This window comes from Populus euphratica, unplaced genomic scaffold, assembly GCF_000495115.2.
Source record: "Populus euphratica unplaced genomic scaffold, PopEup_1.0 scaffold317.1, whole genome shotgun sequence".
NCBI lineage: Eukaryota > Viridiplantae > Streptophyta > Magnoliopsida > Malpighiales > Salicaceae > Populus > Populus euphratica.
This window is the reverse complement of record NW_011499952.1, coordinates 355,905-369,490: the sequence shown is the minus strand read 5'-3', so window position 1 is coordinate 369,490 and position 13,586 is coordinate 355,905. Positions and strand designations below refer to the sequence as shown.

General features: G+C 32.9%; 2 protein-coding genes across 3 annotated transcripts in view; one reads left to right on the top strand and one right to left on the bottom strand.

Annotated features, from left to right (window-relative positions):
- Positions 1–4,482: 4,482 nt before the first annotated feature.
- LOC105138057 (ALBINO3-like protein 1, chloroplastic) lies at positions 4,483–9,697 on the bottom strand. 2 transcript variants are annotated; one of them, XM_011044048.1, is made up of 11 exons: positions 9,203–9,697; positions 9,008–9,118; positions 8,839–8,913; positions 8,650–8,710; positions 8,075–8,148; positions 7,850–7,954; positions 7,404–7,511; positions 6,606–6,715; positions 6,270–6,476; positions 5,840–6,191; positions 4,483–5,051 (listed from the first exon to the last, which is right to left on the bottom strand). In XM_011044048.1, the coding sequence occupies exons 1-11, from the start codon at positions 9,554–9,556 to the stop codon at positions 4,971–4,973; spliced, it is 1,638 nt and encodes a 545-aa protein (XP_011042350.1). In that variant the 5' UTR covers positions 9,557–9,697; the 3' UTR covers positions 4,483–4,970. The 2 variants fall into 2 exon arrangements, with proteins under 2 accessions (XP_011042350.1, XP_011042351.1); XM_011044049.1 differs by having other exon boundaries at positions 6,606–6,709.
- Positions 8,972–13,586, top strand: part of LOC105138059 (S-adenosyl-L-methionine-dependent methyltransferases superfamily protein) — a 12,478-nt gene continuing 7,863 nt past the window's right edge. Inside the window, exon 1 of the mRNA XM_011044051.1 lies at positions 8,972–8,981. The gene's annotated coding sequence lies outside the window, so the exon portion shown is untranslated. The remainder of the gene's footprint in view (positions 8,982–13,586) is intronic.

Below are 13,586 nucleotides of genomic sequence, written 5' to 3'. Positions count from 1 at the left end.
TTTTTTAAAAAACATGGCTTAGAATACAAACCCAACTAGAAAAAGAAGCTCCTATATGTACCAATCTAAAAAAAAAAAACATGGAAACCTAAAAAAATAATGGTTCAATAAATCATATAAGATAGATCAAAAAAAGTAAAGCCTAATTATTAATGATGTAAATATTGAATGATGAAATTAAAAAAAAAATTGTTTTAAAAAAAACTTAAATTTTTTTGAAAAACCTTCTAAACTTGAATTAAAGTTTCAAACACGAAATCCATTAAATTTTAGATTTCATAAGTTTAATTTTCAATTAATTTAATATTAATAAACTAAAATAAATCTAATAAATAAAAAGAGCTGAGAAAATTAGGTTTATTTATTGACATCAATGAATTATGACATTAAAAATATAAAAAGAGAAAACATAATTAAAATTATGTTTTACTTATAGCAATAGGAAAGTTTCTAAAATCTGAGCATGACTCTAAAATGTGATAAATAAATGCACGTAACCTTACACTACTATAATTAGCTTATATTTTTCATTGGTGAATAGATTTTAAGGTCTGATATTGAGGATGTGATAGTAGAATGGATGGCTCGGAACATCACCATCACAGTCATAAAAGCCTGTTTCTTCCATTTATTTTATGCTTTTCAAGCATAAAGAATACTATACATTTAAGATGATGATAGTTAATTATAATTCTAATTTTAGATAACATTAGAATAGAAATGAAAACAAATAACAATGCATTTAATTTTAGAAAAAAGATGGGATTTATTGTGCATTTCTCTTCTCTTCATTCCTTCTTTGCTTTTGTATTTTTACACTTTTTTTTTTCTTGCTTGGAGAGGAGTAGTTTTAACCATTACCATATCGCAAATGATAGTTTCTATGTGATTGCAGAAGACCCTACTAGGGCATCTACAAGTATGAGAGGCCAATTTGCTTGATTTATAAGGTACTTGAGATAACTATTCTTGGACCTTAACCTAGCCTCTTGATTATATTGCTTGGTTGAAGGGGTATTGCTAGTTCTGCATGAGTCTCCCTCTCTCTCTCTCTCTCTCTCTCTCTCGAGCGTGAAAGAATTCTTTCGACTGTCATCAACCATTAAAATTGGATATAAATTCTCCCCACGGCACTTTGATTTCAGATCACAACATTATTAAACAATTTAATTAACAGCATAAAATGGCAGTCACATCATGGCAAAAGTCAAATAAACTCGTTGATTATAAATTTTATAAGGGGCATTTTGCTCTTCAGATCCATCCAATGATGAGGGCCACAACCCCACCAAATCTCTCTTAGAAGCTTACAAGGTGACGGCGACCTGGGAATCGGAGGGCCAAGTTGGGGGGGAGAATAAAAGAGAGCAGAGGTCACATGGGAGAACGTGCGAAGGTTCCCAGGGTGATAGAAGAAGAGAAGGAAACGGGCATGGGCTAGTTGACGGAGGACAGTACGCACTTGCCATGTGAAGCATTCGTGATTTTCAAAGCTGCTTCCTTCCTCCATTTCTCTTCTCTTCCCTTTTCTCTGTAATTAATTCAAAGCAGACTTTTTATTTGTTGCAATATAATATCGTGGGAGTGGAAGGGAAGCCAAGAAGAACTCGAGTTTTTTTATTTTTATTTTTTATTTCCATGTTAGCTGAGCATGTGATTGAATGTTGGAATAATGTGTACAAAACTTGGATTCCCACCTTTTCTTCTTGGAGGCCTTAATGTGTATTTGTTATAGAGGTGGAGGTTGAGGTGGGGGTGTATAATCCATAAAAAAAAAACTAAAAATAATAAGAAAAATTAGTTTTTATGATTAAGTTTTATGTATAATTGAATTGTACCTAACCTCAACCTCAACAATAAAAGTTAAAACAAACACTTAGAATAATAATTTGGTATTTTTTTCATGACTTGTTTTGTATATTCATTGATTTTGATTTTTGTTTTCCCTAGTCATTGCATCAAAATCATTTTCCTGCTGTCAAGAGCATCGTGCCATTATATATGTTATTCTTGTTGTATTTATACGAAGATTTGACTTGATATAAGCTTACAATATTTTCTTCGAATTAAATAAGAATATTTGATAATTATATTTAATATTTAGAAACATCAATACTCTTTGACAATCGTAAAAAGATAAGATACTTCATCCACAAGATTATTTTTTTAGTGCAACTCGTTTCTCCATTGATTTATATATGATGACTTGATATATATATATATATACACTTCTCTACAAGCAGGAGATGCAGCAACATTCCAGTATTTGGAAGCCCCGAATATAAAATATCATATAGTTTTATTTGAAGCTTAAAAAAGCTAATATACAGTGATATGAAAGATCATGTTTCATTGTTTTTATTGGTTCTTTTGTTTAATCTATTTCCTTTCATTCAATCGTAATTTCTATAATCATTTAGCCAACAAGTGTTTAAAGGGCACTTGATGATCTCACATTTTGAAAACTTGATATTTAATGGATAAATAATTCTCAAAAATCTGAAAATCGTAAATAGTGTTTAATTTTTTTAGTGGGGAAATTATATATACTCACCATCTTTCATTCACATGTAACTAAATTCCTCTTCTCATAGATGTTAAACACGTTATTTAAATTTAAATTCATACACCAAAAAATATTTTTTAAAAACCTTTCTTAGAATGAAATACAATGATGTATATAAAACTAACCATAAAACTGGTAATAAATATATCAATATATTTCTAAAAGGATTTTTATAATAAAAAAATAATGATAAAACTCAATACCTAAATCTTATAGACAAAATTAATTGATTAATTTGCGTTTCATTATAAGTAAAATGTTTTTTTTTTTTAAAAACACATAAAGAAAATTGTGCAAGCATTATTGATATCTACTTTATTCATAAATAAAATTCTCATCATAAACTCAAAAAATTTAATGTATTTGGAGTAATGTTTTTTTTTTTTTAATTATCAAGATAACAACATCTTCAATTGATTCAAGTCAATCCAAACTATCAACTTGTAGCTTGAATTGAATAAAAATATAAACACAAGAGTCATTAAAATATTTATTTGATTATAAATAAAGGGGTATTACTCAAATACAGTTATTTAAATTTAATTCATAATTTTATTTTAAACCTTCCTTAGAATGAAAGGCAATGATATATATAAAACTAGCCATACAATTGGTAATAAATATTATACATTTTACATCAATATATTTCTAAAAGGATTTTCATCATAAAAATTAATGATAAAACTCATTATTTTAATTGCTATTCTTTTTTTATATTTTGATAAGTTTTTTAAATTGGTTGGTTATACAACTTCTTGATTAAACACAGATCTAAGATTTTATAAGTTGCGAGTTTTAAAAATTTAAACCACGTTTAGAAGATTTATTTGGGTTTGGTTTTTGTTTTTTCCTTTGTTTATACTATTTTTTTTATTTTATTCTTTAATATTTATTCAATTAGAGACCAAATTTTATTTCTTAACTTGCTTTCTATGAAGTTTGTTTAGGTCTTGAAAATGATCTCGTTATCTTGGTCTTTTTATTTATCATTATCTATTGAGTGTTTTTTGCTAATTCCTTAAATTAATATTTTTTTTTCTAATTTCACCCTTCAGTATTTGAAATGATTTTTTTAAATAACTTATATAAGTGGAATTATTTTTCTATTTCATCCCTTTAAGTTTTTTTTTATTCTTTGAATTTAGTTCTCATTTTTTTTATTGCTTTTTGTTTTTATTTGAGATAAACTTTTAAATTTATTTTTATTTATTTACTTTTTCTATGATTTTCACATATTTTGAAAATGAATTTGGTTTTCTTATGTCTTTTTATTTTTTATTTTTTGTTGAATTTACTTTGACTAATCAACATTAAATTGATTGAAAATTAAATTTTTTAAGCATAGAAATTTATTGAGCTGTGAGCTTTAAGACCTTAATCTTTGCTCAAGTTTAAAAGATTTGTACGAGTTTTATTAAGTGTTTTTTTAAACTTTTTTAATTTTATTATTCAATATTTATATCATTAATATCATTAATGATTAGGCTTTATTTTTTTATCTGTTTTTTATATGATTTTTTAACCATTTTTTTCCAGGCTTCCATGTTTCTCTTTCTTTGTATATATCCATCAAGTTTATAAGCGAGCCTATTTTTTAAAAGACTTTTTTAAAATACACCTATATCACCTGAGCATTTTTTTCCAGTAAAAAATATGTTGTCGCAGACCTACAAATCTAGAACAACCTAAGTTTATATGAAACCATGACATCAGAGATGATTAAATGCCCATTCATGAATGATGATGGGTTGTTGAACACTATTTGGGCCGCACCAGCCTTTTCTCCAATCTTGAACACAGGTCAACCAAGGCCCATGCAGTCTTCGAGGTTTCCCATTACGAGGGTACACTGTCAACATTGCATGGGCTACGATTTTAAACTTTTTTAAGGTCAATCATGGCAAGTGATCATATACAACAAAAGGGAAACTTGTAGGGATAAAAAGTCAGATAAGTCATAGCATCTGCACAAGTCTACAGAAAAGGATGCAAAAGGAACTCACGCTATGTGATTCGTTGTTTCTTTTCTTTTTCATAAAAATTCTATTCTGTTGCCTATATAAAGTGTACGAGCTTTCAAATACTGAAAAGACAGATCACTGATACTGAGCTCTCTTAACTTACAACTGCCACAGCTACTCATCCCGCCCAAGAATCTTGCTGATGTTGCTGTTCAACCGCAATACCAACACCGCGCAGCCAATATGCCTCAAGAAACCTTCCCAAGTACGGAATAGATTTGTATCCCCGACATGCATGTGAACTGTGAAGGCTATCGGTTGATGTGGTTTTTTCCAGCGAAACAGTATCAAGCTGTTCTCTGTATTCATCATAACAGGTAAAGAATGCGCCTGTCAATCTCGGTAATTTGAGATAATGCCGTCATGACTGAACCTCTCTTTGATCACGCCCTTTTGGCTTGATGGGCGTCTTTGGTGATTTTATCGTCCGTGGTGGCTACTCTACCATTTACTTCAACTGCTTCCTGGAGTATTGTAGATTTGGAAAAGCAGAAGCAATGAGCAAATGAGGAAAAATAATTACTCCGTACGTTTAAAAAGGAAGAAAGCTAGCTAGGAAAACGAAATTATACACATATAATTTTGCCAGAACATGGAAAGCCTGCCAGCCAAGAAATTTACTCCCACCACCACTCCCAGTTTTCAGAAAGAGTTAAATCATAACTTAGTCTCTGAAGTCTATTGAAATTAATGAATCAGTCCCTGCAGTATCAGAAATGATTAACTAGTCCTTTGACCAATGTTGACCATCTTCAATTTAATAATTTTTTGTTCAAAAAATGCCTCCTTGCCTAATTAAATCTCCCTATCTTCACTGCTCTTTTCTTTACTCTATTTTTAAGGAAACAAAAAAAAAAAAGGAATTGGAAAAGGATATGGAAATGGAAATGGCAGAGGAACTAAATTATAAATAGATTTAGAAGTATAGGGATCAAATACATAAGTTTTGACATCATGAGGACCAATTAATTAGTTTTTTCGCACTACAGTGACTAAGTTAAAATTTACTCTTTTGAAAATGCCATGTACTAATCTAACCACATTCATAACTGCACCTAAGGACATCAAGGGGGGAGAATTTTGCTTGCAGCTTTCTGTCCAATGTTTCCAAACAATAAAATGATGAAGAACATGGCAAAATGAATAGGCATGTGTGAAATATGATGTGGACATAAATTCAGTGTGTAGTTAAAAGGTTAATGATGAATTGAAGACAGCAATTATACATTAAAAGGTGTAGTTACCATTCTACCTTTTGTTTATAGTCAGGTTGTTCATCCCTTGCACAAACCTCAGTAGGAGCAGAAACTTCACTTGTTTCCACAACATAATTTGTTTTCTCATCTTGCTTCTGGTCCTGACCAGATAAATCACCATTTGCAACCTTAAGAGCAGAGGAATCATGAACGGCCACTGCAGACATGTCATCAATTACAACAGCACCAACTGAGCTGGTCCCATTTCCTCTCTCAAATGAACTGCTTTCATTCTCAAGTTCATTGTTTTCCATTTGACTTCCTCTACCTGCAGCCTCTTCAGCTTTCCTCTTCTCTTCTTCTCTTTGTTGCCTTTTCCTTGCCTCTTGTTCCTTTAATTGTTTGAATCTGAATGACAGTTTATTTAGTCCACAATACAGAAAACAGGATGAAGAAGTAGGAAAGAAAAGGTTTGTGATTACAAACCTTTCACCAGGACGCAACCCTTCTGGTGTAAACTTTTCTTCTTGCCTGGTCTTAGTTTGTACAGAATTTAATTCAGAGACGGGTTTCTGAATCTGCAGCTGGTCTTCTTTGACAATATCATCACTGGACTTCATCATAGGATTTTTTGCATCCCCTGACTTTTGAAGCCACACCTGTTGTGCTGTGCTTAATATGTTATTTGTGAGCCTGCAAAATATTAAACAGAATTTCAGGAAAATATAGGAAGAATGGTGGTGGGAAACAATTTCCAATCATAATATCTCTGAGACTCTAATTGAGATAATGTTAAGTTCGCATAATGGTAGGGATGCTCACCAATAAAGGCTTAGTCCAGAAGGAACAGAAAGAGAAAAGTAACCAATCATTAATGGAAGGAACTTTGTTATTGCTTGAGAATTCTTCACGTTTGGATCATCGCTCTGAAACTAGCAATGCATGTTAAAACTTCCATTGTCATTTAAAGTCAAATTGAAAGAGTGACCAAATATGAAAGCATTCAAACAGAATTTTTAGTGCTTCCTCGAAACACATAATGCAGCCCTTAGGCTTCAGCACATGAGGCTGACATTCTCTCCCAGCAGCCTTAGGTTTTAGCTAATAAGGCTGGTACATGTATTAATGTCCTCAAAATAATCCAAAAAAAAAAGAAGCAATCAGCATTACAAGCTTATTGGCCAGATAAGTTCTTATTATCCTGTCTCCCCTCACACAATAAAATTGACTGTACCACTACATGCCATTATTATACATTCCTGAGTGGGAGTTTTTATTAATTTCTTTCATGCTTCACTTAAAAATCTATCATAGCATGAATTTAGGATCGCACAAGAAATGGACAAGAGAAATAATTCAGTCATGCAGCTAATGATGGCAGGAGTATAGGCTGACTCAACATGCTCTATGCTATCGAGTTTTCAGTTGCTAAAAAGACAAAAAAGGGTAGTTTTCAGTTGCTAAAAAGGCCAAAAAGGGTAGCCATTGCTTTATTGCTAGGCAAGCCTCTCATAGAGCACAGTAGAAGGAAAAAAAATGTTTTGAATTAGTTAATAACAATCATGTAAGCTGATTAAGATTAGGCAGACATAAGCAAATCTAAAGCTGGGAAAAACTAACCTGTGATGATTGCATGATTTGGACAGAGATGTATTGTGAGACAACCAGTGCGACAGGCAAAATAAGATATGCCACGGTATCTGACCATCCAAGGGGTGGTTGTCCATCCTGAGAAACAATCAAGCAATAAACAAGTAAGATCAACAAACATGGAGGATAGTGACCAAAAATCTTGTGCAACAAAAACCTACTAACTTGACAAAAAGTCAAATTCTAATAATAAAAAGAAAAAACATCCAAACTAGAAAGGAGCAGAAAAATAACATAAAAAATAATTGAAATCCTTTCAAGTTATGACAAAAGATTGTTCAGCTTATTCTATCTCTCAGAAAGTAACATGATTCCAGAAAAAAGCTTCCAGGTCTTGTGAAGAGTATGATGTATACAAAGTTCAAGCAGAAACCCATCCTAACCGATAACACTAGAAAGCTGAATCAAGCACTCACTACAAAAGGGAAAAGCCAAGAGATTCCACTGCCATTTTGACGAGAAGCAATTGTAGTTGGACCAGCTAGAGAGGGTATCCAAAAGAAGCCTTCTGTGAGGAGCCCCTAGTTATTGGACACATAAATTAATTTAGAGAAGAGACAGAGTTAAATCCATAAAAACTAAAAGCCAAAGCAAGTAACAATTTTGATGAAGCAAGAAAAAGAACATGAAAAGAATGTTACCTCGTTCGCTACATTTGAAAGGGCTCTGTAGAGTCCAATCCATACTGGAATTGTAGCAAGTGTAGGGAGACATCCTGGCACGAAGTGGGAAAAAGATATTGAAAAGACTTTTAATTAAGAAGAGCAAAGTAAATCTTAAATCGTACTCCAAAGTAGAGAAACAGCAATCTTTCCAAAATGAAAATCTTACGAGCAACTTCTATAGCTCTATTCAAGATATAAATTCTAGAAAGAGCAACATAAAGGTATTAATCTAACCCAAGAAAATTTGCGCAGGTCTCTTTCTCCAGTTGGTTTTAAGTACATCTTTATGGACCTTACAGATCCCTTTAAAGAATTTAGGCAAGTGCATGCTAGAATCTCAATAATAGAAAAAAAAGAAAAGAAAGTATTGAAACAAACTTATTGCACTGCAAGACCCAATCTCCTTACATAGAAAGTTGCATAACTTCCAACAAGAAGTAGCAGGACAAGTCGAGAAAAGATGTATCTATATCAACATGTGTCTCCGAATGCTTCGATTACTTTATAAGAAACGAGTGTTAAAGCTACAACAAACTGCGAAACATAAGTACCTGCAAGCGGGTTTATCCCAGCTAGCTTATACAACCGGGCAGTCTCAAGTTGAATCCTCTCCTGCAGGTAAACAAAAGAATTGAACTATGTCAACAAAACGAAACAAGCTCCATGACTACACAACACGAGCTCTAATAAATAGTTCACACTACCCTATTTTTATGGGAGAAAAGAGATTTCAGATATACCTGATCACCGGCATAGCGTTGTTGAATGGCCTTAATTTGGGGTTGCAAAGATCGCATGGCCATAGCAGATTCCACCTGCCCACCACAACCACATCTTACACTAATTTAAGTACAGCAAAACAGAGACATACTGGAGAAATTTGCTTCAATAGAGAAACAGAACACAAACCTGTTTCTTACTCAAAGGAAATGTAGCAGCCTTAACAAGAACAGTCAAGAGTATGATAGCAAAACCATAAGCATAAGGTAAATGCACAGCAGATAACCCATCTTTCAAAACCTGTATAATTACTTCAATTAATTAACAAAAACAAATAATCATAACTTTTATTTAAAAAAAACAAAAAAACAGAACCAAACAAACCTTTAAAGTACTCTCGAGGCCGTAGGTAATACCAGAAAGCCAATCACTGTTCTGTGTGGTACTACTATCAACAACCTGGTCCGAGTTGGAGACAGCGGCATCGGCTATTGTGTAAACAATACTCTCTGCTCGACCAAACAAGTCCTTGATTACAGCCTCCGCTTTATCCGGGTCAGGAAAGAAACCCGGTTTGAGACCGAACCGGGCGACACAGAGCGAACCGCGACGAATTAGTGGTTTGGGAAGGTGAGTTGGGTGAAGGAGGAAAGAGTTAGGGGTTTTGGTTCGGTCAGTAAAAGGGGAGGGAGGAAGAGGGATTAGGTTTGGTATTGTACAAGAGAGATGAGAAGCCATAAGTAAAGGATTGCAACTTTTTGCGGGTGTACTTGGTGCTATCGTATCTCTTTCTCTTCAGTGCCCGTGTTCCTGCTTCTGTGGAAGGAAGGAAAGGCAGAATAAGGAGCGGAAAGGTTTTTCTTCACTTAATAACTTTTTTATATATATGTATGTATGTATGTATGTATGTATGTATGTATGTATGTATGTATGTATGTATGTATGTATGTATGTATGTATGTATGTATGTATGTATGTATGTATGTATGTATGTATGTGTGTATGTATAAAAAGTTAATTGTTTTAGCGCATCGGAGAGAGTCTATAATAAGGTGTTTATGATGATACGCCTAACCCCCAATGTGAAACTTTCATGAAAACAAAAAACACCTTATTGTATTTTTCTCCTCCCCACTCAAGTTGAGAAAGCAAAAACGGAGCGACCCAAGCTTAATTTGGAGAAGATGTCTTACACTCCCGTGAGATGAGGTTCCTGACTGGAAAACTCTATGAGAATAGAGATTGAAGTGATAGGAACATAAGTTCTTGATGGGGAGGGATCACTTCCGCATCAAGATTCAAAAGCATAGCATCCTCCTCTTACATTGTGAGGCTGCCTCTAGGATCATCGTAGTTGGGGTTGATTCCAAAACGTTCCCCTAAAAGGCAGGACAAACACCTCCTCTAAAAGGCAGGACAAACACCTCCTAAAAAAGGTGAACGAATTACTCCCTTTTATCTCACTACACATCTTTTTAATAGGAGGGATAAACACATTTCTCTCTTCAACCAAAAAGACATACGTATGAATCTCGTTAATAGAAAAGACATATATGGGTGACTCTTTGATGTCCATGAGAGAAATTCTTTTGACCCTTTGCCCACGTATCAAATGTCAATTATCTTTAGAGAGGCTATTTTCAAGAGAGAAATAAGTGTGGACAGAAGAAGCATGACTACAAGGTAACGTGAAAATATGGCTGGGTAGAGAAGTTGAGGATCCATTAGCTGAAGATCCAACTTCTTCTAACAAATTCCCTGCATAAAGAAAAAGATATAAATTGAATATACACCTAAAACCAAAATAAGATGTCAAAGCAATAACTTACCCTTAGTGCTATAAAATCTTTTGGCCATACAATTGATCTCGAACTAGATGCATAACGTATCTAGCCCAGCACACACCTCTTCTTCCTTGGTGTTAAGGAAGGGCTTGTCATTTACACTTGATAGGGTGCTCTCTAATAATAGGTACAACCTGAAGTGGCACTCTACCGGTCTTGTGGCTTCGTGGTTCCATGGTAGCTCACGACCACCCATTTCCCTCTCTAACTTTTTGATTAGGATGAATTTCTTTTGAAAGTCTCCTTCGTAGGTCCTTTTAGCCTGTTAGCAAAATTGAAAAAACAAGGGAAGAAAGGCACCCTTTCAACGCTACTCATCAAGGTATAGCACTGTCTAAAAATTATGACAGTAGATTCCTTATCTAACATTCTAAGGAACTTGTTGAGTGTCGATATAATGGTCCACCTATTAGGGTATAATTGAGTTGGACTCGGATTGTAATATCTAAACACTTCCATTACAAAATCTTGTAGAGGAAATGAGTACTCAACTCGTATATGCAAATGATAGTTGTAATTATAAATTTGCCTTTACTGTGTTTATTAGTGACCTCTAAAACACAGTTATCAGGTCTTGATAATGAGACTGCATAATCTCCTGGTTCAACGATGGATATTGGCCGCATCCACTTAGGTTGGAGTTATCATGCTTTCAACATTATCAATAATAGTTTTGGGCATGCATTCTTTCCTTTTGAGGCTTGAAACCTCTTGCGGATTTTTGTCTTTCCTCATTTTAGATGGAAAAGATACGGAAGTTTTGATTCTAGATCGTGAGACAATCCTAATGGTTGATGATCTCTGATGAGTGCAACCAATTTATAACCTAAAGGTAAAATTTCCCTTAAGGTATACTACTTCCTCCCCTTTTCTAGAGGTCATTTTGAATTTCTTAAAGGAAAAAAAAAAAACTGAAACGATAAGCTTACAATAAAAGAAAAGGAAGGAGATTTGATTTAACTAAACAAGGAAAGTCATTATATGAGAAAACAATCTTGTTCTTATGTCTTGAACCTTTTAAGTAAGGAAATAGAGAAAAAAATTAGCAAAAGTAAAAAAAATACTATTCGAAGTGAAATAGGGTTTTAATATACAACTCACCCTCCTTTTTCAGCAATATATGAAGGATAAATGGCATCTTATCATAACTCTAGAAAGGCTAAATGCTGAAAAATATTCATTTTGCGTCATAATGTGGTTCGTCTAAAATGTTTACTTTCTCTTCCCTAGACAATCCTTTCAAATCAACACAAGCTTAGATGCCTCTTCTCAAAAGAGAACAAAAGGTATATTGATTGATAGCCTCTCAAAATGCCTCTTAAGCCTTTATATGTGTTACATATTAAAGGCTTGGGAGGACAATTGACAAGATAATTGTTTTAACGTATCTTTTTAAAACTTGAGTCTATAATAAGGTGAGTCTCACGACATGTCAAACTTAAAATAATTAGGTTCAGCGATTAATCAAACCCAATAAAACACGAGTCTGGTGAAATGTCAAACCTAATATATTTTGGTTTAACCTATGGCTGAATCTAAATATGTTGGGTGTGACATCTCTTTTTCAATCACGATCTTTTTTCTCTTTAGCTAGAATTCATTGACTTTCTTTATTTTTTTAATATAGGGAATGAAAAATAAAAAAAAAATAAAGTTTTCTAACAAAAGTGAATTTTATAAGTTCATAGAGATAAAAAATGTATCATTGAAAAAGTAAAAAGACCAAAATTAACTTTTTTGCAAACTTTGAAACCGCTACTTATTTTCTCATACCTTTTCATTTTAATCATTTATATTTTCATTTTATCCTTTCTTGATAATGTTATTTAAATTGGCCTTCATTTTAGTTTAGAAAGAGCTAAATTTTAAAAATAAAAGGTATCGGAATAAAAAGATAATAATTGCAAACAGTGAGTTCACAGTATTTTATAAGAGGATCCATGACGTAATTTTACATAATAAATCTCTCATGTCTTTTAGGTAACATTTGGTTACTGTTTTGAGACAAAAAGGAAGAAAAAAATGTGTTTGTTGAAGAGACAGAAATAAAGACAATAAAAAAAAATTGTCTCTTAGACAATTTTGGAATGAATTTTTGTACTTTCAAAACAGAAGATACAAAAAAAAAATGTCTCTAAAGACAATATTTATTATTTTTTATTCCTAAAATATCTTTGTAAAAAACTATTAATTTCAAAATTGTTCATGTAAAATATATAAGAATAAAAATTATTATTAAAATAGATTTAAAACTTAACTCGGGGGTCTATCCAAGGCAAAGCTCAGGTCACTAGTCAAGGTCCAGGTCACAGGTTAGGTTAACCCGAGTCAATGTAAGAATAAAAAAGGTTAGTATCATAGTTTTCAAACCCGATTCAGGGGTTAATCTAGGGCAAGACCCGAGTAACGAGTGGAGTTGACCATTGACTTGGGTCAATATAAGGACATAAATAGTTATTATCATATTTTAAAAACCTGACTTAAGTGTCAACTTAGGGTAAAACCTGAGTCACATATTAGGAGGATCGACCTGAGTTGATCCAGGTTAACATAAAATAAAAGTGATTATAATCATAATCTTAAAATCTGACTTGAATATTGACCTGGGATAAGGCCCGTGTCACGTGTTAGGAGGATCAACCTGAGTTGACCGGGGTTAATATAAAATAAAAATAATTATTATCATAATTTTAAAAATTTATTTAAGGGTCAAGTCGGGGTAAGGCCTCCCCAATCACGGATCAGAAGGGTCAACTTGGGTTGATCTAAGTTAGTGTAAGAATAAAAGTTGTTATTAACTTAGTTTTAAAAACTCGATTCACGGGTTAACTAAGGCAAGACCGAGGTCACTGATCGGGAAGGTCAACACGGGTTGATCCGAGTTAATATATATATATATATATATATATATATTTTCATAATTT